The sequence below is a fragment of the Bison bison genome, unplaced genomic scaffold (genome assembly GCF_000754665.1).
Source record: "Bison bison bison isolate TAMUID 2011002044 unplaced genomic scaffold, Bison_UMD1.0 scf7180017864317, whole genome shotgun sequence".
NCBI classification, from domain to species: domain Eukaryota; kingdom Metazoa; phylum Chordata; class Mammalia; order Artiodactyla; family Bovidae; genus Bison; species Bison bison.
This window is the reverse complement of record NW_011494889.1, coordinates 7,483,962-7,509,616: the sequence shown is the minus strand read 5'-3', so window position 1 is coordinate 7,509,616 and position 25,655 is coordinate 7,483,962. Positions and strand designations below refer to the sequence as shown.

The 25,655-nt window shown below is 41.0% G+C and overlaps 2 protein-coding genes across 3 annotated transcripts in view; both read left to right on the top strand.

Annotated features, from left to right (window-relative positions):
* LOC104997965 (chromosome unknown open reading frame, human C1orf101) overlaps positions 1-12,389 on the top strand; it is a gene marked incomplete at its 5' end in the record, with an annotated part of 138,826 nt that extends 126,437 nt beyond the window's left edge. Inside the window, 2 exons of the mRNA XM_010852945.1 lie at positions 3,569-3,622; positions 12,227-12,389. Of these exons, the coding sequence (XP_010851247.1) occupies positions 3,569-3,622; positions 12,227-12,389 (217 nt within the window). The remainder of the gene's footprint in view (positions 1-3,568; positions 3,623-12,226) is intronic.
* A 7,732-nt stretch (positions 12,390-20,121) lies between these two features.
* Positions 20,122-25,655, top strand: part of DESI2 (desumoylating isopeptidase 2) — a 42,976-nt gene continuing 37,442 nt past the window's right edge. The window contains exon 1 of one of the 2 annotated variants that reach the window (XM_010852905.1): positions 20,122-20,384. In XM_010852905.1, coding sequence (XP_010851207.1) covers positions 20,343-20,384 — 42 coding nt within the window. In that variant the 5' untranslated portion in view covers positions 20,122-20,342. The other variant, XM_010852906.1, reaches the window with a different exon arrangement.

The following is a 25,655-nucleotide window of genomic DNA, read 5'->3' as shown; positions in this document are numbered from 1 at the left end:
TTGATGCTTTTGAACTGTGGTGTTGGAGAAGACTCTTGAGAGTCCCTTGGACTACAAGGAGATCTAACCAGTCCATCTTAAAGGAAATCAGTCCTGAATATTCATTGGAAGTACTGATGCTGAAGCTGAAGCTCCAATACCTTGGCCACCTGATGTGAAAAACTGACTCATTGGAAAAGACCCTAATGCTGGAAAAGGTTGAAGGCAGGAGGAGAAGGGGATGACAGAGGATGAAATGGTTGGGTGGCATCACTGACTTGATGGACATGAGTTTGAGCAAGCTCCAGGAGTTGATGATGGACAGGGAAGCCTGGCGTGCTACAGTCCATGGGGTTGCAAAGAGTTGGACATGACTGAGCAACTGAACTTAACTGAACTAAATGTTCACTGCAGCATTATTTACAATTGCCAAGATATGGAACAAATGTAAGTGTCCAAGGGTGGATGAATTGTTATAGAAAATGTGGTATATGTACAGTGGAATATTATCTGGCCATAAAAAGAAGGATATCTTGTCACTTGAAACAATATCAATGGACCTTGAGAACATTATGCTAGAGAGTCTACTTTGGTTTGAGTCCAAATTTTACCACTAGTAACTATCTAGTCTTAAGCAAATAGCAGTCTTTTTAAGTTTATTTATCTGTAAAGTAAGTCAGTAAAACCTATCTTTATTCTGAGGATTAAATGATGTATCTGGGTAAAAATCTCTAATTTTGCTGGGCACATAGCAAGGACTCAATAAAATTAAGTTCTTTTCCTCTCTCTTCTCCCACATGAAGATAGATGAAATCATATATTAATGTTTATTTAGTTATATACTATCTCATTCCAAGAAATATGCTAAATTATGAGAGATAAAATACCTAGGGATAAACCTAAGGAGACTAAAGACTTGTACTCTGAAAACTATAAGATGCTGATTAAGGAAACTGAAGATGATACAAATAGAAAGATATACCATGTTCTTGGATTGGAAGGATCAATACTGCCAAAATGATTATACTACCCAAAGCAATCTACAGATTCAAAACAATCATTATCAAATTACCAATTGTATTTTTCACAGAACTAGAACCAAAAAAATCTTAAAATTTCTATGAAAACACAAAAGACCTCAAGTAATCAAAGTAATCCTAAGAAAGAAAAATGGAGCTGGAGGAATCAGGATCCTTGACTTCAGACTACACTATGAAGCTTCAGTCATCAAAACAGTTTGGCACAAAAATAGAAATATAGGTCAATGGGACAGGATAGAAAGCCCAGAGGTAAACCCATACATCTATGGTCAATTAATCTATGACAAAGGTGGCAAAAATATACATTGGAAAAAAGACGGTCTCTTCAATAAGTGGTACTTGGAAAACTGAACTGCTACATGTAGAAGAATAAAATTAGGACATTCTTTAATACCACATATAAAATTAAATTCAAAATGGATTAAAAGCCTAAATGTAAGACTGGATACTATAAAACTCACAGATGAAAACACAGGCAGAACACTGACATAAATCACAGCAGTATCTTTTTGGATCATCCCCTGCTGCTGCTGCTGCTAAGTTGCTTCAGTCGTGTCCGACTCTGTGCAACCCCATAGATGGCAGCCCACCAGGCTCCCCCGTCCCTGGGATTCTCCAGGCAAGAACACTGGAGTGGGTTGCCATTTCCTTCTCCAATGCATGAAAGTGAAAAGCGAAAGTGAAGTCACTCAGTCGTGTCTGACCCTCAGCAACCCCATGGACTGTAACCCTCCAGGCTCCTCCATCCATGGGATTTTCCAGGCAAGAGTACTGGAGTGGGGTGCCATTGCCTTCTCCGGGATCATCCCCTAGAGTAATAAAAATAAAAACAAAATTAAGCAAATAGGGCCTAATTAAACTTAAAAGCTTTTGCACAGCAAAACAAACCATAGACAAAATGAAAAGACAACCTATGGACTGGGAGAAAATATCTGCAAACAATTCTACTGACGAGTGATTAATTTCCAAAATATACAAACAGCTCATATAGCGCAATATAAAAATAAATAAATAAATAACCCAATCAAAAAAATGGGCCAAAGATCTAAATAGACATTTCTCCACACAGAGATGACCAAAAGGCACATGAAAAAATATCCCAACATTGCTAATTATCATAGAAATGCAAATCAAAACTACAATGAAGTATCACCTCACATTCATCAGAATGGCTATTACCAAAAAGTCTACAATAATAAATGCTAGGGCTTTCCTTGTGGCTCAGCTGGTCAAGAATCCGTCTGCAATGTGGGAGACCTGGGTTTGATTCCTGGGTTGGGAAGATCCCTTGGAGAAGGGAACGGCTACCCACTCCAGTATTCTGGCCTGGAGAATTCCATGGACTATGTATAGTCCATGGGCTCGCAGAGAGTCAGACACAACTGAGCACCTTTCACTTTCACAGAAAGGATGTGGAGAAAAGGGAACCCTCCTACACTGTTGTAGATATGTAAATTGGTACAGCCACTATGGAGAACAGTATGGAGGTTTCTTAAAAAACTAAATATAGAGCTACCATATGATCAAGGGATCCCACTCCTGGGCATATATCTGGAGGAAACTATAATCTGAAAAGATACATGCACTTCAATGTTCACTGCATCACTATTTACAATAGCCAGGACATAGAAGCAACCTAAATGTCTATCAGCAGATGAATGGATAAAGAAGACGTTTTATACACACACACAAACACACAATGGAATATTACTCAGCCACAAAAATGAAGGAAATAATGCCATTTGCAGCAACACGGATGGACCCAGAGATTACCATACTAAGTGAAATAAGCAAGACAGAGACAAATATCGTATAATATCACTTATATGTGGAATCTAAAAAAAGACAAAAATGAATTTATTCACAAAACAGAAATAGACTCACAGACATAGAAAGCAAATTTATGGTTACCAAAGGGAAAAAAGATGGGAGGGATAAATTAGAAGGTTGGGTTAGCATATAAAGACTACTGTATACAATATAGATAGACAACAAGGATCTATCGTTCAGCAGAGGGAACTGTACTCAATATTTTATAATAACCTATAAGGGAAAATAATCTGAAAAAAAATAGATAAATGTATAATTGAATCACTTTGCTTTACACTTGAAATTAACACAACCTTGTAAATCAACTATACTGTACTTCAATTTTTTAAAAAGCGCAAAAAAATAAAATAAGCTAATGAAATTAGTGAAGTTGTCCACTGAAGGGAACAAAATGCTTAGCAATTCTTCCACATCAGTTTACCCACTGTGATTTTGCAGTAAAATTATCAACAGAACAAAGAAAGGAGTATACATTAAAATATATTTCATTCATAATTCCCATTCATTACAGTGGAGCTTTTTCTCTGTACAATGGAAGGCAATACTCAGTTTGATTAAAATTTCTTTTGGTAGTAATAAAATTACTATCTTGAAACAAAAAATAAACAAGAAAATGACACCTTAACTAAGATTATACATGATTTGGTAACCAAAGAGATGGGCCAGAGTCTTTTATATATTGTATTTAATCTAATCTTTAATATTTTTCTTTACTGCAGTTTCTGTAACCTAACCACTATATTTGCAATAGAGACCTTTGGAGTGATTCCCAGGTAATGACTGGTGCCTAATTAGGCTTTAATTCGGGAAGTTGTAAAAGATACAGAAAAGGAAACACAGCTCTCCCCTCTTTTCCTGGGACCTTTATACTTCTGTCCTATATGTGACATCCTAAAGGTTGCATGTATCTATTATACCAAGGATACAGCAGAAAGGAATTCCTGAGAATTGTTACTGCACCTCAGGTCCCCTTGTGTTCATCCTCCTCAACAGCCATTGTCTTCCCAATCAAAAGTGACTTTCAACTCCACCTAAGGGTACACGGTAGATTGCAGCAGTGGGGACAGGAAGGAGGCAGTGGCTGTGCCCCTGCTGACTCTGGGTCAGCCCTTGACCACCAGTCATCATTGCCATGCACACAGGAAGCAGGTAGGAAAAGCATTTCCCTGGACTCAGCTTTAGTTTCCTTCGAGAGCAGAGGAAAAAGTCTTAACACAAAAGTTGGAACTGCAGATGATTCTGTTTGTCTTATGTTTTTGTTTTTTGTTTTGGAAAACATTAAACAAGAGTGGACCATAAACAATTAAACTACTTATGGCCCTATTTTAAATATTACTGACTCCTTAACCTCCTTAATGGGAGGTTAATGGTATGAATAATCTGCAAATGAGATAAGTCATGCCTGTTTCTAATAATAAGTAACTTTGGGAAACATGTATAGCCTTTTCGCAGCAACTTCTCTTTCTCATTAGGTCTATACGTTTGATTTAGATGAATATTAAGAACATTTGTCCATGCAAGTATCTACCAACAGAAGGGGGAGGGAGTTGATGAGTTAGGGAGGAGAGGAAAGAGTAAAGGAGATCTCACTACTAAGGGATCTCACCTATTTGCCCAGCTCACTTCCCAGGAGCTGGATTTCAGCAACCAGAGAATATGGTGCAACACAGGGATAGTCCTTTAGTTTAGTGACTGCAGTTCAGTCTCTGTCATGCCTGAGCCCTGAAGGGTCCAGAGGCAGAGCAGAGGTTAGCTGGTGGTAAGAGAGCCCTTTTCATGAGCAAACCAGTGACTGGAGATCAGTTTGTAGGAGGCAAAGATCTTACTGTTTCTCTGCTTTCTGGCCCAATTCTCAACCACCTCAAGTTTTCCACTGTGTCCTTTGGAGTTGTCACTGTTTAACCAGCAAATTCACCTAAGTCCTGTCCTCTGAGCTCTGTCTGTGCCACAGAGCACCATCACTACTAGCAGATCACGGTTCTTCTGAAAAACAGAAAACAAAATTTTAAAACACTTATCCTTTGAGGCTCCTGGCATCTGCTGTACCCCTATCCTTTCTCTGTCCTCACTTCTGCACCCTCTCCAAACTCCCCTTCATTCAATGCCATCCTGTTTTCACCTCTATGGCAAGCACCCCTCATCGTGGCCTTTCCTAATCCTTGATGTCCCCCTCCCGCACCGTACTTTGGCCATCCTCTCCCAATGTTATGTCTGAGGCATGATCAATACTAACATAACTTCTCTGCTTACTAAAGCATCAATTCAGACATCTTATTCTCAGACATTCCCAGTTTGCTAATTCAGCTACACCCACTACAACTCTTCTTCATCTTCATTGGGACCTTAACCTCTACATTTTTTTTTTCTTTTAATGAAGGCATGTAGTTTTTTTTTTTTTTTTTTTTGGTTGCACGATGCAAAATCTTTAGTTGCAGCCTGCAAACTCTTAGTTGTGGCACGGGGGATCCAGTTCCCTAACCAGAGATAGAACCCAGACCCCCTGCATTGGGAGCATGGAGTCTTAGCTGCTGGGCCACCAGGGAAGTCCCTTCCCCTCTAACTTCTAACCTCTTTTTATTTCCTATTTTCTTACATTTCAGACAAGGCCTACTGTTTTAATAACTACTTTCTAGTACACTCTTACGTTTCTAGAATGTGGCGCCCCCTCTTGACAAGCCCCAAACTACCTACTTTCTTTGCAGTGACATCTGATGAGCCAAGTAAAGAAAGTTACACAACAGGGCAAGTTGATCACCAACTTTATATAAGTCGCCAACACTACCCGGAAATCTTTCTTTCTCTGGTCAACCAAAGTTTCCACTCTCTGTAACAACTACTTCGACACTGAAGTAACACTGATGTGCTCAGTCTTGTCCAACTTGTAGCCCTCCAGGTTCCTCTGTCTGTGGGCTTCTCCAGGCAAGAATACTGGGTTTCCATTTCCTACTCCAGGTGATCTTCCTGACTTGGATTGAACCCACAGTCCCTTACGTCTCCTGCACTGGCAGGTGGGTTCTTTACCACTAGCACCACCTGGGAAGCCCCATTTCCCTATATTTCATCCCTATTTTGCTAACCCATCCAGCCTGCTTTCTATCTTATCACTCCACCCATTACTTCTCATTAGAATTGCTTTGACCTGCACTAAATCTGTTGGGCACTTTCTTACATATTCTGTCTCTGTTGAAATTCTCACTTGCTCATGCATTGTTCTCCTGACCTCAGCGAGCACCTTCATGACTATTATTTTGAACTCTTTATCAGGTAAATTACCTATCTCCATTTCATCAAGGTCTGCTTCTGAAGTTTTTATCTTGTACTTTTGTTTGGAAATTATTTCTCTGTTTCTTCATTTTCCTTGATTTTTCTGTTAGTTTCTATGCAATAGATAAACCAGCCACTTTTCCCAGGCAAGAAGGAGTGGTCTTATGCAGGAGAAGGAACTTACTGTTCAGCCCAGCCCTAGTTGCTGTCCTTTAAACCCTTGTGATTGCCCAAGCTGCCTTCTTAGTTCTTAGCATTCCCCAGTAGTTGAGGGTGTACCAAGACCTATCAGTATCCCAGAGAGAGGATCTCAGTCAGAACCTAGATGCAGATTGGCTGGAAGCTGGACCCACAAGCAGCAGCTTTCACAATATACAAGTGGACTACTTTTAGAAAAAGACTGGAAGATGGGCCTTGCTTTCTCTTCCCTCTGTGCTGAGCCCTGAGAGAATAACCAGTTAAGAATAGTTTCTCTGATACAGTCCTGTGGGACTAGACAACTTAAGCTCTGCTGCCTACCAGAGCCAGGTGATCAAGTGCTGTGTGCCCCTGAGGAACAGCCGTGGAAGCTGGGGCATCAGAAGAATGCACAGCATCATTGCAGAGATATCATCATTTCAGGTGACCTGGGGAGAGGCAGCAGGAGGGCACCTGCTAGCTTCCCCAGTCTCTGGGGAGGCCCCTAGATTAATGTTATGTTAGGAGCCTAGCCCTTAGATGGCAGCTTCTAGGATAAGTAACTAGCTCATTGGAAAAGATCCTGATGCTGGGAAGGATTGAAGGCAAAAGGAGAAGAGGGCAGCAGAGGATGAGATGATTGGATACCATCACCAATTCAACAGACATGAACTTGGGTGAACTCCAGGAGATAGTGAGGGACAGGGACCCCTGGCCTGCTGCAGTCCATGGAGTCTCAAAGAGTTGGACACAACTTAGCAACTGAACAACAACAACTCTTCTGTGGAAAGATTGGGAAATGAGCATTTCAGTCTGCTGGTTCTGTGCTGGGGTGGAGAGGGAGGGATGGATAATGAGAGAGGGGGTTAGCTACCAAGAGTTCTCAGGAGCCCATTTGTTTGCTCTACCCTTGTGGGTTTCATGGGTGAAGCCCAGTTGGCTTTCAAAGCTAGGTGTTTGGGGGTCCCGTCCCTCAGGTGGAAGTTTTAAAAGTTGAGGTACTGGATATTAGATCCAAACCTCTTAGGGAGAAGTTAAGAGTTGTGAGCTCCCTCTCCATTGTATATTGCTTTGGTAGGATGGGGTTTTGGGTGAGATGATGCCTCAGTCTCTCCCTACCCATTTTTATGTGGGTGGGTTTTTCTTATTCACCCAATGTGTAGGTGTTGCTCAGTGAATTTCTGGTTTTCTTTTGGAGGGAATTGTTCTACACATAGCTGTAGGACAGGTATGTCTGTGGGAGGATGTAAGTTCAGGAGGTTCCTTAGTCACCGTCTTGAACTGGAACTGGCCTACACTAAATCTACACTGAAACTGGCCTACACTGCTCAGTCCACATTATATTTGAGCATTCATTAGAGTTGACTTTGCCTTTGGCTGCCATATAGCTCTATAGGTTTTCCTAGCCTTCTGTAGCTATTCTCTTTCTTTCTAGTAAAGAGCCTTAACCTACAACCTATATCACCAGCCATTAAATGCTGACCTTCTTTAGGGAGGGCTCAGTCCTGGTTTTCTGAGCTGCTCACTCTCGCAAGCTCATCCATACCCATGATTTCAATTAGCATCTATAAATACACAACTCCCAAACCATATCTCTAACCCCACCCAGGGCCATATGTCCCACTGTCTACTTAACCTCTTCTCTTGGATATCTCAAAGACTGGTCAGACTGCACGTGTCCAAAAATGAACTCATAATCTTATCACCCATTCCCTTACCCCATTATTTATCTTACTCTAAAACTAACTCATCAATGTAATTGCATTCAGCTCTATGGATCGTCATTGCACAGTTCCCAGAGAATTCATTCACATAGGCTATAATGTGAATGCTGCCCTATGGAATTGAACAATATGGCAACCCTATTTTTCCAGTGTTCCCTCTCTCAGGAAATAGCAGAACCACTGCACAAGCCAGACACTTGTCAAAACTGAAAAACACAAAACCTAGGTTCACACTCATATCTCTCTTTCTCTCTCCTCCAGCTCATCTAGTCACTGGCTCTCATTCATTTAGCCTCTTAAATTGCTCTTAAATGAATCCACTTCTTACCAAACCCATCACCACTACTCCTCTCTAATTCAAGTTACTATTATCTCTGATCTGAATTATTGCAGTAGATTCCTAATGCTAATTTTAGTATCTTAAAACTTTTTTAATATAAATTTATTTATTTTAATTGGAGGCTAATTACTTTACAGTATTGTAGTGGTTTTGCCATACATTGACATGAATCCACCACAGGTGTATATGTGTTCCCCATCCTGAACTCCCCTCCCACCTCCATCCCCATCCCATCCCTCTGGGTCATCCCAGTGCACCAGCCCCGAGCACCCTGTCTCATGCATCGAACTTGGACTGGCGATTTGTTTCGCATATGATAATATACATGTTTCAATGCCATTCTCCCAAATCATCCCACCCTTGCCCTCTCCCACAGAGTCCAAAAGACTGTTCTATACATCTGTGTCTCTTTTGCTGTCTCGCATATAGGGTTATTGTTACCATCTTTCTAAATCCCATATATATGCATTAGTATACTATATTGGTGTTTTTCTTTCCAGCTTATTTCACTGTGTATAATCAACTCCAGTTTCATCCACCTCATTAGAACTGATTCAAATGTATTCTTTTTAATGGCTGAGTAATATTCCATTGTGTATATGTACCACACCTCTCTTATCCATTCGTCTGCTGATGAACATCTAGGTTGCTTCCATGTCCTGGCTATTATAAACAGGGCTGTGATGAACATTGGGGTACACATGTCTCTTTCAATTCTGGTTTCCTTGGTGTGTATTCCCAGTAGTGGGATTGCTGGGTCATACGGCAGTTCTATTTCCAGTTTTTTAAGGAATCTCCACACTGTTCTCCATAGTGGCTGTACTAGTTTGCATTTCCACCAACAGTGTAAGAGGGTTCCCTTTTCTCCACACTCTGTCCAGCATTTATTGCTTGTAGACTTTTGGATCGCAGCCATTCTGACTGGCGTGAAATGGTACCTCATTGTGGATTTGATTTGCATTTCTCTGATAATGAGTCATGTTGAGCATCTTTTCATGTGTTTGTTAGCCATCTGCATGTCTTCTTTGGAGAAATGTCTGTTTAGTTCTTTGGCCCATTTTTTGATTGGGTCGTTTATTTTTCTGGAATTGAGCTGCAGGAGTTGCTTGTATATTTTTGAGATTAATTCTTTGTCAGTTGCTTCATTTGCTATTATTTTCTCCCATTCTGAAGGCTGTCTTTTCACCTTGCTTATAGTTTCCTTTGTTGTGCAAAAGCTTTTAAGTTTAATTAGGTCCCATTTGTTTATTTTTGCTTTTATTTCCAATATTCTGGGAGGTGGGTCATAGAGAATCCTGCTGTGATGTATGTCAGAGAGTGTTTTGCCTATGTTTTCCTCTAGGAGTTTTATAGTTTCTGGTCTTACATTTAGATCTTTAATCCATTTTGAGTTTATTTTTGTGTATGGTGTTAGAAAGTATTCTAGTTTAATTCTTTTACAAGTGGTTGACCAGTTTTCCCAGCACCACTTGTTAAAGAGATTGTCTTTTCTCCACTGTATATTCTTGCCTCCTTTGTCGAAGATAAAGTGTCCATAGGTGCATGGATTTATCTCTGGGCTTTCTATTTTGTTCCATTGATCTGTATTTCTGTCTTTTTGCCAGTACCATACTGTCTTAATGACTGTGGCTTTGTAGTAGAGCCTGAAGTCAGGCAGGTTGATTCCTCCAATTCCATTCTTCTTTCTCAAGATGGCTTTGGCTATTCGAGGTTTTTCGTATTTCCACACAAATTGTGAAATTATTTGTTCTAGCTCTGTGAAAAATCCTGTTGGTAGCTTGATAGGGACTGCATTGAATCTACAGATTGCTTTGGGTAGTATACTCATGTTCACTATATTGATTCTTCCAACCCATGAACATGGTATATTTCTCCGTCTATTTGTGTCCTCTTTGATTTCTTTCACCAGTGTTTTATAGTTTTCTATATATAGGTCTTTTGTTTCTTTAGGTAGATATATGCCTAAGTATTTTGTTCTTCTCGTTGTAATGATTATAGCTTAAAACTTTCAAGTTTCTTTCCTTAAAATGGGGACTTCTTAACATGACCTACAAAACCTTTTCTGACCTAGCTGCTACCTACTGCTCCAATCTCATCTTGCATCATATTCCCTTCATTTTCTCAGCTCCAGACTTACCAACTTTCTTTCAATCCCTGGCCTTCTCCATACTCTGTTCTACAGCAGGAGCTCTGCATACGCTATTTTCTCTATCTGGGATCTCTTCCTTCCCCTCCTTACCTACTTAACTTTACCAAATCCACTTCCATTTAATTCTTCAAAGTTTAGAATAATTATCTTTTCCTCGTGGGGGCATTTCTTGACCAATTCACCAGGTTTAAATCCTACTATAGTAAGCTTTCATTGCATTACCTCTCCTACTTTGTTTTTATTAGAAATTCAATTTTATATTTATTTTCTCATCTGATTAATGGTTATGTCCCCACTAAAATGTAAGCTCTCTAAGGGTGAAGACTATGTCTGTTTTTACCCATTATTGTTTTACCAGAACCCAGCACAGTACATGGCATATATCAGATCATTTATTGAATTAGTTAATTAATTTCTAAGAAGGAAATGATTCACTGGAGCTAGATTAAGCTTGTATCCACAGAGGAGAAAGGTCAGACTAACAAGGCTGGGGACCTGGTAAAAGTGTTAAATGGCAAACAAATAATTATGATTTAAAAGGGAACTAAAAACTAAAGTCAGGTACCAGGACACAAAGTAGAAAACAGCACAGTGTTTGGCTTAAGAAATAAATCTACTCTGATGGGAGACACATGAGGTGAAAAGGCAAGAGGTCTGGATCCCAGCTGAAAGTAGCATCTATTAAGTGTACAACACACACACACACACCTGGCTGACCCTCTTGTACTTCAAATTCAATATGCCCAAAAGTAAGCCAACCATATTCACAAATACCCTCTAAAGTGTTCTTACCTGTGAATTTCCTATGTCAGTGAATGGTGCTACCATCTTCAGAGTTACCTCATCCCCAAATTTAGGAGACATCCTTTATTCTAACACATTTCTCAAACCTCACATCTTAATCACCAAGATCACCCAATCTAACTTCTAAATATACCTTAAATCTATCCATTTCTCCCCATTTTTACAGCCACTAATCAATTAAAATTCTCACCATATTTGGTTATTATAAAAACCTCATAAATGGTTTTCTCCCTGCATATTCGTGCATCCCACTCATCTATTCTTCACACTACAGTCAGAATCATCCTTCAAAAATGAGAATGCTGTATCACATGTCTGAAACTCCCTCTTGCTTTTATACTAAAATTCACCCTCTGAAGCTTGATAAAAGCTGTCTTTTGCACCTTGAACAACCTATGATTCCTCATCCCTAATCACTGAGCATTAGCACCTAAATTCCAGTCACACTGAACTAGTTTTAGCTGCAGAATGTCTGGGGCTGATTTTAAGGTTTTCTTATGCTTCCGTGCCCTTGTAATGCATCTCCCTTAGCCTAAAATATTATGTCCACCCTTAGTCTCCTTCTCCACTCTCTAACATTTTTATCTAACTCATACTAATACTCCTAATCCTTGTCATATCTAGTTAATCCTCACCTATCTCAGTTCAAAAGGCACCTCCATTGGAAGGCCTTCCTGACACCGGGTTCCCATAGCCTTTTTCTCTCATCACGTTCATCAGTCACACGATCTATCTTCCTCTCTGGTCAGCCTCAAACACTAAGAGGTAAACACCGTGAGGGGAGGCAAGATGTCTTATAAATCTTACTCATCACTGACAGAGAACAATGGCATAGCAGCTAGCCATTCAAAAAATATTTGACTAAATTAACAACCAAAATGAGCAACAACTTCTAATGACTTTTCTTTTCTTATTTCAGTCCAAATGCTTACATGGTTGCAGCTTTCCTCTTTCTCCTGATGCTACTGTTCTTCAGTATTCTCATTTTGAGCTACTTCCATTATATGAGGATTTATAAAAAACATATTTATGAACCACTGCACAAATCTAAAAGAAAAAAGAAGAAAAATGGAGAGAAATGAAAGTCTATTTACTATGAATGTAGAAGATGTATATATACTTACATTGAGAGTGTATTTTGACCAAGAAATATTAAGTATAAGCTCATAGTATTATCAAATTCAAAATCTGAAAAATGTTCTCAAATTATCCTAAACAGGAATATTTTCACATATAATGTATGTTATTAAATTAATCCTTAGTGTGTTCACTTTTATCTTAAGATAGTCTATATAGTTTTAACTAGCTTTAAAAAATTGTTTTTGTATAGCTGTGTTCTCTTGCCCTTTCTCACCTAGCTTCCTTGACTCAGCATTGTGATTTTGAAATTAATCCATATTTTTGCAGGCATCTATAATTCTTTTTATTGCTAAGTGTTCTGTTGTACTGTTGGTTAACTTATTGGTTAACATTTGAGATTTTTTCTAGGTTTAGACTCTTAGAAATAAAACTGCTATGAATAGTTTTTTATAGGTCATTGTGTGAACATAGATTTTAATTTTTCTTGGGGAAACACTTAGGAAATGGTTCATTCATATGGTAGATATGTCTTTTTTGGAAACTGACAAACTGTATTCTAAATTTTGTTTTTTCTCAGAGTAAATGAGAGTTTTAGTTTTTAAAAACTTTTAAACTTTAAAAACTACCTAAATTTGGCTATTACACTCCTTCCTAAGAATGAAAGTAAATTTTTGAAAGTATATAAATGTGTCAAATATTATTTTGCATAAAACTTTTCATATGAACCTTATAAAGCTGTAGTTAATTTACATATAAAAGACTTAATAAATATGTGAATTTAAATAGTCTGTCAAAGATATATATGAAATATAACTTATAATATTGAAAATAGGAAGCTAATGCTCTAAGTCTTAATTTTAAGTTTTCAAATTTTATTCTGATGCTCAAAATAAGCTTCTTAAGTTGTCCAAACATGACCACAGCTTTCTAAACAATTAATATTCGAAGAATGAAGATCCAACTAGAGGAGAATGAGCAAGAGCTTGTGTGTGTGTGTGTGTGTGTGTGCTTAAAAGAACTGACTTATGGAGGAAAAGCAGAAGATACATGGTATGCTGAGCTTTAGCTGTGCAGGGCCCACCCGGGGGGAGGTACCATAGTCCATGTTCTTCATTCCCTCCTTGGACTTTAATTTCATAAACTGATTCCTTTCCCCTCACCAAATAGTGGGGGAAAGTATTGCTTTATGTGATTGTGGAGGCTAGCTAGACAAGTCTGAAAGCCATAGCACAGACATCGGGATTGGAAGATGAGGAGCAAGATGGGACTTGCTATTTGATTTGATGGGACAAATCAAAGCTATTTCCATATATAGAATTTCTCATTTTACTAAGATCAGGAAAGACAGGGATACCTGCTGTTCATCACTGTTTTGAAGGTTCTTATATTACAAGAGGAAAATAATCATTACAAAGGAGATAATCATTACGAGGAGAAAGGAGATAATTAATTTCAATAATTAATTATATGCCTAGGAAACCCAAAATTAGGAACAAGAATTCCTAGAATAAGACCATTGGATGGCTCAATATGAGATAAATATTTAAAATCCAATACCTTTTCTCTATAATATTTATATAACAGTTTGTTAGCAATAGAAATGATAAAAATTATTCATTATAGTGACAAGTTACACAGAATTAAATTTAACATGAAAGGTATATGCCATACATGAAAAACATCTTTAAAAGGTTTATTGAAAGGGGTTTTGAAACGAGATCTGATAGAAATGTTTGATGGGAAAAAAAAAACAAAGAAAATGATCCAATTTAAAGTGAGCAAAAGATATCATCATTTCACAGAAGAGCATATTCAAATAGCCAATAAACATATTAAAAACTTTTTTTACTGTGTACTATGTGCCAGAAACTGTCCCAATGATTTATCTAATACTCTTCAACCATACTATGCAATGGGAACTATTATTATCCCATTATAGAGACAAGGAAACTGCCACAGAGAGGGTAAATAATTTTTCTAAAGTCACACAGCTGGTAAGTGAGGTCTCAGGCAGACTGGCTCCAAATCAGGTGCTTATCCACCAAGGATGTTCAATCACACCAGCAGTCAGAAAGATATAAACCAAAGTTACAGTGAGGTTACTTTTCTTGCCTGATGGCAAAAACTCAGAAGGATAACACTCTTGGGAAGGAATGAGAATCAGGGATGAGAAAAAATAAAATTCTGCATTTCTGAAGGAAAAGTGAATTTTTAAAGCTTTTTTGGAAAACAATCTAGCAAGATCAATTAAAAATATTAATCCTCTTGGACTCGCTCTTAGAAATTAGAAGTTTACCCATGAGTTAGGAGGACCAACATATACATACAATCAAATAGTTTTATAAACGTGCTGTGCTAGTTGCTCAGTCATGTCTGAGTCTTTGCGACCCCATGGACTGTAGCCTGCCAGGCTCCTCTGTCCACAGGGATTCTCCAGGCAAGAATACTGGAGTAGGTAGCCATGCCCTCCTCAGTTTCATATACATCAATGTGTGTGTATATATATATATATACACACACACACACACATACATACACACAGAATTATATATATATATATATATACACACATATATATACACAGAATTATATATACACACACACACATATATACACAGAATTTTATATATATATATATACACACACACATACATATACAGAACGCTGGAGGGAGAATTAATGTCTATCAGCAGGTGAACAGTTGAATAAATGATTGTTCATTGACCATATTGATCAGTGTGTTGATTTAGAAGATTTTCTGCAAGATTTCATTAAATGAGAAAAGCAAGCAGCAGGGAAGTCTTTACAGTATGATCCCATTATATAAATGAAACAAAAGTTCTGATATGAGAACACAGGAAAAGGTATGGAAAGGTACACAGCATTTTGTGTACATCGTGTGCATATGTATGTCTGTACACTGTGGGAGGGGGAGAAGGGATGAATCAAGAGATGTAGAGAGGGAAGATATAAAAACTCTCAAAACAGGAGAAGAAGGAAAACAATAGAAAAATAGCATGGAAATATTTCTCTCTGTAAAATGATGTGTCTGCATAAAGACAAATGAAAGAGTGACTGTCAACAAACTAAGACCTGGTGCAGCCAATAAATAAAAATAAATATTAAAAAAAGAGAGAAACGGAGATTGGAGATGGGGGCATGCTGAGAGAGTAGGTCAGCTCACAAAGGGCAAAGGGGGTGTTTCGAGTAAGAGGTGAAATGAACCAGTAGTTTGAGCCCTCAGTAGGAGGTGTTGCTGCCGCTGCTAAGTCGCTTCAGTCATGTCTGACTCTGTGCAACCCCAGAGACGGCAGCCCACCAGGCTTCCCCGTCCCTGGGATTCTCCAGGCAAGAACAGTGGAATGGGTTGCCATTTCCTTCTCCAATACATGAAAGTGAAGTCGATCAGTCATGTCTGACTCTTAGAGACCCCATGGACTGCAGCCTACCAGGCTCCTCCGTCCATGGGATTTTCCAGGCAAGAGTACTGGAGTGGGGTGCCATTGCCTTCTCCGAGGAGGTGTTATGATGTGCTTAATGAAGAGCGCCTGCCTCTCCCGACACCTGTAGTTTGTTCAACTGGGTTAGAGGAGAGGAAGGCCACAGTGAGGAAGAGAAACAAAGCAGCTGGGTACACCAAAAAAGAATTTTGGAACTTTGTCCACAACCTAAGGACAGTCATGCACACAGCATTTACTGTCACTCAACACTGCCTGGCAATTCAACACTATTTCCCTAGTACATTTGTATTCCCTATTTAATACCTTCTCTCTCTTCAAATGAAATGGCAACCCACTCCAGCACTCTTGCCTGGAGAATCCCAGGGACGGGGGAGCCTGGTGGGCTGCCATCTATGGGGTCGCACAGAATCGGACACGACTGAAGCGACTTAGCAGCAGCAGCTCTCTTCAAATTCCCTATATCCCACCCCTCCCCAACTCTCCAGTGATCATCTTACCTCTTATTCATTGAGAAAATCAAAACAAATCAGAAAAGAACTGCCTTCATTTGTCTTCTATACCTTCCATGCCATCATATGCACCTTATATGCTGTCAGTACAGATAAAGCATCGCTCCGACTAAAGGCCAACCCCTCATTTATGCATTGGATCTCTTTCCCTTCTTACCTCACCCATGGAAATACCCCCTGTCCTACATTATCAATTTCTCTCTTTCTACATACAAATGTACTTTGGTACTTGACATCATGGATGTCTAAAAGGGATCTCCAACTTAAAATGACCAAACCTTAAGTCTTCCTCTCTTCCTCACTTGCTCTTCCCAATTATCATATCTTATAAATGGCACCATCATCCACACAATTTTTGAAGTCAAAACTCTAGAAATTATCCTAGAGTAGTCTCTAACAAACTTAACATCCAATCCATTAGCAAGTCCTGTAGACTCTACTTCCAAAATATTCAAAATTAATTTCTTAGATGTTCCTCACTACCCCAATATCCAAGCCACCTTTTGGCATGCACTTGTGGAATAGCTTCCTAATTGGTTGAAACAATTAGCTTTGCTGTTCCCTTTGTCTCCTGATATTTGTAGGGTTTATTTTTTTGTCATTCAGATCTGAGCTTAATCAATCTGATTTCAGTATTGACCATGGCAATGTCCAGATGGTCAATACCAAAATCAGATTGATTATATTCTTTGCAGCCAAAGATGGAGAATTTCTATACAGTCAGCAAAAACAAGACTGGGAGCTGACTGTGGCTCAGATCATGAACTTATTGCCAAATTCAGACTTAAATTGAAGAAAGTAGGAGAAACCACTAGACCATTCAGGTATGACTTAAATCAAATCCCTTATGATTATACAGTGGAAGTGACAAATAGATTCAAGGGATTAGATCTGATAGAGTGCCTGAAAAACTATGGACGGAGGTTCATGATATTGTATAGGAGGCAGAGATCAAGACCATCCCCAAGAAAAAGAAATGCAAAAAGGCAAAATGGTTGTCTGAGGAGGCCTTACAAATAGCTGAGAAAAATAAGCGAAAGGCAAAGGAGAAAAGGAAAAATATACCCTTTTGAATGCAGAGTTCCAAAGAATAGCAAGAAGAGATATGAAAGCCTTCCTCAGTGATCAATGCAAAGAAATAGAGGAAAACAAAAGAATGGGAAAGACTCTTCAAGAAAATGAGAGATACCAAGGGAACATTTCATGCAAAGATGGGCACAATAAAGGACAGAAATGGACCTAACAGAAGCAGAAGGTATTAAGAAGAGGTGATAAGAATACACAGAACTATACAAAAAAGATCTTCATGACCCAAATAACCACAATGGTGTGCTCACCCACCTAGAGCCAGACATCCTGGAATGTGAAGTCAAGTGGGCCTTAGGAAGCATCACTACGAACAAAGCTAATGGAGGTGATGGAGTTCCAGTTGAGCTATTTCAAACCCTAAAAGATTATGCTGTTCAAGTGCTGCACTCAATATGCCAGCAAATTGGGAAAACTCAGCAGTGGCCACAGGACTGGAAAAGGTCAGTTTTCATTCCAATCCCAAAGAAAGGTAATGCCCAAGAATGTTCAAACTACCACACAATTTCACTCATCTCACACGCTAGCAAAGTAATGCTCAAAATTCTCCAAGCCAGGCTTCAACGGTACGCAAACTGTGAACTTCCGGATGTTCCAGCTGGATTTAGAAAAGGCAGAGGAACCAGAGATCAAATTGCCAACATCTGTTGGATCATTGAGAAAGCATGAGAGTTCCAGAAAAACATCTGCTTTATTGACTATGCCAAAGCCTTTGACTGTGTGGATCACAATAAACTGTGGAAAATTCTGAAAGAGATGGGAATACCAGACCACCTGACCTGCCTCCTGAGAAATCTGTATGCAGGTCAAGAAGCAACAATTAGAACTAGACATGGAACAACAGACTAGTTCCAAATAGGGAAAGGAGTATGTCAAGGCTGCATATTGTCACCCTGTTTATTCAATTTATACGCAGAGTACATCATGTGAAATGCCGGGCTGGATGAAGCACAAGCTGGAATGAAGATTGCCAGGAGAAATATCAATAACCTCAGATATGCAGATGACACCACCCTTATGGTAGAAAGCGAAGAAAAACTAAAGAGCCTCTTGATGAAAGTGAAAGAAGAGACTGAAAAAGCTGGCTTAAAGCTCAACATTTAGAAAACTAAGATCACAGCATCCGGTCCCATCACTTCATGGTAAATAGATGGAGAAATAATTGAAACAGTGAGAGACTTTATATTTTTGGGCTCCAGAATCACTGCAGGTGGTGACTGCAGCTATGAAATTAAAAGATGCCTGCTCCTTGGGAGAAAAGTTATGACAAACCTAGACAGTGTATTAAAAAGCTTAGATATTACTTTGCCAATGGTCAGTCTAGTCAAAGCTTTGGTATTTCCAGTAGACATGTATGGATGTGAGAATTGGACTATAAAGAAAGCTGAGCTCTGAAGAATTGATCTTTTGAACTGTGGTGTTGGAGAAGATGCTTGAGAGTCCCTTGGACTGCAAGGAGATACAGTCAATCCTAAAGAAAATCAGTCCTGAATATTGATTGGAAGGACTGATACTGAAGCTGAAGCTCCAATACTTTGGCTACCTGATGTGAAGAACTGACTCATTGGAAAAGCCCCTGATGCTGGGAAAGATTGAAGGTGGGAGGAAAACCAGACAGAAGATGAGTTGGTTGGATGGCATCACTGACTGGATGGACAGGAGTTTGAGTAAACTCCAGGAGTTGGTGATGGACAGGAAGGGAAGCCTGGAGTGCTGCAGTCCATAGGGTCGCAGAGTTGGACAGGACTGAGCAACTGAGCTGAACTCAACTCTGAGCTTAAACCTCAGCAGCTTACGCAGACCTTCCCACTGCAGCCAATATAAGGTTACTCTCAATCACTTCATCCTATTTTAACTCTCTACAAAGCATATTTTGCTCGTCCTCCCTATTGTTTACGCCATAGTCCCCAGGGCCTACATCACTACCTGGTGAAGGGCAGGTACACAACAAGTATTTTTTGAATGAATGTAAAAGCACCTACTGTGTCCCAGGGTTGTGCTAATCTATGAGCACTGTGCTGTCTTCCCATTGCAGCAGGATAGTTTCATAAAATGTAAAATTCCACATTGAGAATTAACTGGATGCATGTTATACCCCTTCTCCTGCCAGTAACCCACCTTCCTCTATTTTTCTCCCCTTGCAAAATAATAGTGAGGAGGGACTTGGAAAACAGGGTTATCAATGTAATCTTTTGCCACATTCGTAAGGCTTCATCAAGCTCAACGCGACAGATACCAATTGCAACAGTAACGGATAAAAGAAGCATATAGACAACCTCAGGGCCCACAAGGACGGACGGCAAGGCAAGGGCGCACACCGCAAGCACTGCATGCTGGGAGCTGTAGTCGGGCTAAGCCTGGCTAGCAGGACCCGGCCCCCGCAGCATGCTGGAAACTGTAGTCGACAGCTGGAAGTGCACCGCAAGGAAAGACTGCAGTTGAGACTCCGCCTCTGCGCTTCCTCATTGCATGCTGGGAATTGTAGTCTTTCTGGGAACACGCTCCTCCCGGGCGGAAAAGTACCAAGGTTGCGCCATCTTAGGTGCGAGTGCGGCAGTGGAGGCTAGAGCGCAGGCGGGCCCAGCCCCGGCCGGCCCCGCCCCCGGGAGCCCGGCGCCCGCCCCTTGCTCGGGCCCCGCCTTCCCCCACGTGTCTGCCGCCGAGGGAGGCGCTTGAGCCGGAGCGGGCCGCCAGCGGTCCGGCACCGTAGGCGCGGAGGGTCCTGTCGGCGGCGCCCGGGAGCGAGTAGCTTCCCGATGCTTCCGCCCTGGCTCCCGCCGGCCGGGCTGTGCGCTTAGGGCCCGGCTCCGGCCCCCTGAGGCGTCCGCGTGGGTGAGAACGGCTTCGGCCCCGCGGAACGGAGCGGCTGGAGCGCGAGGCGGCGGCCGCCGGGAGGAGGATGGGGGCTAACCAGTTAGTGGTGCTCAACGTGTACGACATGGTGAGTACGGCGCCGGCGCCCGAGCCCGGCCCCGGCCGGCATTCTCTCGCCGATGGGTTCGGACCCGGCCCCTCGCGTTTCCAGCCTGGCGTCGCCGCCTCCCGCTTGGTTCACCGGGGTTGGGGGAGGGGACGATTATTTTTTTAATCCCTGCAAACGTCTACGTGCTTGTTAGCTTTTCCCGGTCTGCCCCGGGGCTTTGGCCAAGACTCGGTTCGCCTCGAACCTCCCTCGTGCCCCGACTTGGCCCGGACCCTGGGCTGGGCCCGACCTTCTGGCTGACGAGCAGTGCCCTTTCCGCGAAGCTTGGGTCGCAGGTCGGACTTCCCACTCCATCACCGGAACTCCGGGGCAACCCCGCTTCTCCCACCCCAGTTGCCCGCTCTGCCGAAGCAGCCCGTCTTCAAAAACTCCCAAGCCCCTCCAAGTCCAGAAAGTCACCGCTTGTCGACGCCAGTGCTAGAGTCTCTTTAAAGGTGAACAGGAGCCAACGCACCCTAGCCTCCAAGGCAACCTCATTAAAATGAATGAGGCTAAAATTTATCCAGAAAATAGCCCAGCTATTTAGGGGTTCATGGTGGTACTCCTTTCCTAGAATCTGGAGACGTCTTACCAGGTGATGCAACAGGTATCTGACGTGGCCGCAGGAGCGGGAGAGAAGAACGGGTTTGTTATGTCATCTAACTTTTGGAGTACTGCGAGCACACAGGAATGAGTCCAGACGTTGGTTTGCGTTTAATCGCCACTGAAATAACCGGTACACAGTTGCTGTTGCAGTTAGATGCATGCTTGAGTTTGTTTCCTTTCGGTTGATTAGTTTTTGTTTTATAAGAGGTCACCTCCACTTGAGATGTTTAAAATTTCCTAAGTGGATTGACAAGTGAAAAAGTCCCCAGCATTGTTTTTGTTGGCTTAAAGATGAAGAAGAGCCAAGATACGGGAGGTTAGGAGTCTTGGTTCTCACTCACAGATCTCAACTTTGTGTTCCCTTGTATTGTTTTTAAGTTTTTAAATTTGCACTGTAACCTCTTGGGTAGGAAGGAATTCCTATGCCTCAATCTGGGAATTATGTGAGAAGGCCTTAGAGACTGCTTGGGACCTGAGGAGAGTACTCCTTTGAGTTTGCATATGAACTTGGAGGTGAAAGGAGATAGGTTAGCATACTGAGAAGAATGGAGTATGATAGGAAAAAGTTCCAGAGAGGAATAATCAGAACCAGAGATTTTAAAAGAGCATGGTACTTTGTAAAGTCTTTGGCCTATGTCACTGGTTAAGAAATAATTCTCTAGATCTAGACTTTTTGTGCATAGCTGTGGAAGCCTTGATTTTTCAAGAATTTTATTGCCCTTTTACTCTTTCTGCCCAGTCCCCCTTGAGTTATCTGAATTTGGTTTCTTATTTATTCGTGCAGATTGTTGCACACCATCCCTCAGGATATATTCTGCTTTTGAGAGCACAGTATACATTTTCTTCTAGGTTGTTAAACCCCTTTATAGATAAGATTATGCAGTGGCCAGAGGGCCAGTTGCATTGCCTAAAAGAAATCTGTGAAAGTAGAGGAAGAGAACATTTTGCTTTTTTAATAAAACTGGAGATACATTCTTTGGCTTATAATGGGCTTCTTTACACTTTAGGTAGTCTATGAATAACAGAAATCATTGCTATGTGGTAAACGTAGGAAAAGCTAGAGATGATTCTCAAACCAGTATGTTTTGAAGGGAGGAGTGTTCTGAAAGATCTTTAAAATGTTAACTAGATAACAAAGATATTTTTCTTCATATAGCTTTTGTGAAGTAGGTAGTTGCAAAGTAAATAGAGAAAAAGGTACCTGCCCAGAGAGCTACAAATAGGATCTAGAATTTCTAGACCACAGTCTGTTTCATTATTTTCCCTACTGAATAGTTCCTGTGTTTATTTCTTATATATTGCTTTTTCCTGTCAACAGGAGGAGCATGTGCATGTTTATCAGAAATGGTAAATAGCTGTTACTAGACTTCTAATAAACTTGAGTTTATATGTTCTCCTGAGGGCTTTTGGTCTGTAAGTAAGTGTCTTATGTCACTAACTCAGCAACCTACAGTTATTTAGTTAGAACCCTGTAAAAGTCACAAAAATGAGTGAATTACGCTTTCTTCTGTGAGGCATTTAGAGTGTCGTGGGGGAGATACACCAGTCGTAACAGTTCGGAACAATGCCATGGTTTTGGTGAGAGCAGAACAAGCTGCCAAGAAGACAGTGCTCTCGTAGGATCATGGAATGCTGAGAAATAAAGGGGGGAAACCCTGAAGAATGGAGAGTTTCCGCAGGCAAGGAATAGTCAGCACGGACAGACGGGCAGGAGGAGGAAAGCACAGGTTGTATGTGGGAAATGCAGTGTAGCTGGAGTGTAGGAGGCATGAGAGGAGACAAAACTTTCAGTTTGGCTAGAATTTTTATTAGTTTGGGGCTGAGGGGATGGTCTGTGAGCCAGGGGGAACCACTTAAAGTTTTCAAGGTGAGGAGCAGTGTGGTCGGAGTTATGTTTTAGAATCAAGACCAGTGGATTGAGGTATAAATTTGTAGCTATTATACTCATTTTTTCTCAAGTCGGTTTTGGTTTTTGAAGCATCTTTGCTTGATGTCAAGGGCAAATTCCTTTTATCTTTGGTAGTACTTCCTATTCATCATAAATGCCTTTGATGAGGATTGCTGTGGTCTGTCGGTACAGGCCTGGTACATCAGCTGTCTATCTCGTCTAGACTTTGTAAGCATGAAAATCAGCCTTTGATTTGTGCTTAGAGCCACTGTTCATAGGCACCTCTTGCGGTGTATCCGTGTTCCTCTTTCTCTGTGAGACTGTTGCCTGCTCTAGTTGACTGTGTTTTTCCTGTTCAGTAGACTGGGAGCTGCTGATGATTTCTTTTCTTCCATAACTCTTTCACATGTATTTTGGGAATGAGGTTATTCACATATTGCTAATTTACTGGCATACACAGTAAAGCAAGTGATTCAGGTTAGCTTCAATTGCTGGGCCAGTCTCTGGCAGTCACTTGTGCACAGGGTCTTCCTTTGTCATAGATTCAGATTTTGTGCTGCTAAATGAATTTTTAGAAACCAAAAATATGCAGTAATATAATGATGTTTGTAGATTTCATTCTATAAACAATTTTCTTCCCGATTTTTAAGTAGTATCTGTACATCTTCAGAGTCATAGACACCTTCTAGGAGTCTTCAGATGAAGAAGTTTTTGTCTGGACTCCATTCTTTTGATCCTCCTCCTCACCCCATTGTACTTCTCCAAGAGTGTGAGGCCATTCAGGTATGACAGGATCTGACTCCCCGCACATCTGTAAATCTAATTCCATCTTCTTGAAAGCGTTTCAGACTCACCTGAGTATGCTTTTAACCTAAGTGATTCCATAGTATCTTTAAATCAACATGTCCAGGAACAAACATTTTCCCCTTTCTCCTTTCCTGACCTCAGGCCCCTTCCCCTTTCTCTACCCAGCCCTCCCTCCTACATGCGCCCGTGGGCGTGCACACACACGTTTCCTGTGTTGTAATTTTATCTCGATAACTAGCATCTTCTGCTCAGTTTCCCAAGCCAACACCTTGGGAGTAAAACTTAAATTACTTTTTATTACAAACCCTTCAAACCCTTCCTGTCTCTTAGTTTGGTTAATTTTATCTGAAAGTAAGAGAGAGCTTGACAATCAGTGACTTAAACTGGAAGGATCCTTAATCCAGAGATTAAGCAGTCCCTGTATTAGTTGAGGAGCTCAGCCAAGTCAGCAAGGACCAAGACTTTTTCATCTTTTCACTCAGCTGTCCTCGGCCTGTTGGCTTTTGTTCCTGCGTCGTCCGCTCGTCATTGTAACATGACTGTCACGCACCATGGTGTCCTCATTCACTGAGCTGTGAAGACAGGTAGGTAGGACCTTTCTCCACATGCACCTCTCCTTTTAATAGTAGAAGGGAAAGACTTTGCAAGAGCCACCTTCCTTTCCTGAGAGATTGTCCAGAGTTGGTTCACAGTGACTGTGATGAAGCTGAGAAGGAGGGTGTGTGGCTTTTCCAGCCTTTGTGGTGAGTTGTGAGTAGGCGGATAGCTGGGAACCTGTGCTGTCTATCACATACTTTACTTTCTGAATATTCTTTAGTTCTCTTATCCCCATTTCCCCTATTGCTTCTCAAGTTCAGGCCCTCATTATCTCTGCTTCTGTAATAGACTTCTTATGAGTTTCAGTCTCAAATATTACTTCATTTTAATCCGTCTTTCCTTCTGTGACCAAAGTAATCTTCCTGAAACATAAATGATTGGTGCCATTCCTCTGCTTAAAATTCACCTGTAAGATAAAGTCTAATAACTAAGGCCTTTTTTGGTCCACCTGACATTAAAAAAAACCTTTGCTACCAGTCCCCTGCTACCACTCCTCCACCTAATACTCACTCTTTATGCTCACACAATGAAATTTTTAAGTTATCCAAATAGGCTATACTGTAACCAATGTCTTTTACACATGCTGATCCTTCTGTGTGGCGTGTCCAATTCCAGCGTTGCTCAGCTATTAATACAACCCCTGTTCCTTCCGACTGTAGCTCAGCCTTTACTCATCAGACTTGCCTTAACTTCTGGGCCCTAGTTGTACTTTCTACATGTCTCAGTAACTGCATGTATTATCATTCTGCCCATCCCACTAGCCTGCAAGTTACTTGATTGTTGTCGTTCGGTCGCCCAGTTGTGTCCGACTCTTTGCTACGCCATGGACTGCGGCACACCAGGCCTCTCTGTCCCTCACCATCTCCTGAAGTTTGCCCAAGTTCATGTCCATTGCATCGGTGATGCCATCCAGCCATCTCATCCTCTGACGCCGTCTTCTCCCGCCCTCAAGCTTTCCCAGCACCATAGGCTTTTCCATTGTGTCAGCTTTTTGCATCAGATGACCAAAATAATGGAGTTTCAGCTTCAGCATGAGTCCTTCCAGGGAGTATTCAGGGTTGATTTCCCTTAAGATTGACTGGTTTGATGTCCTTGCATCCAAGGGACTCTCAGGCGTGTTCTCCACCACCACAGTTCAAAGGCATCAATTCTTTGGCACTCAGCCTTCTTTATGGTCCAGTCTCACAACCTTACGTGACCATTGGGAAGGCCATTGCCTTGACATACAGACCTTTGTCCAAAGAGTAATGTCTCTGCTTTTTAACACACTGTCTAGCTTTGTCATAGCTTTCCTGCCAGGAAGAAAATGTCTTCTAATTTCAGGGCTGCAGTCACCATCCACAGTGATTTTA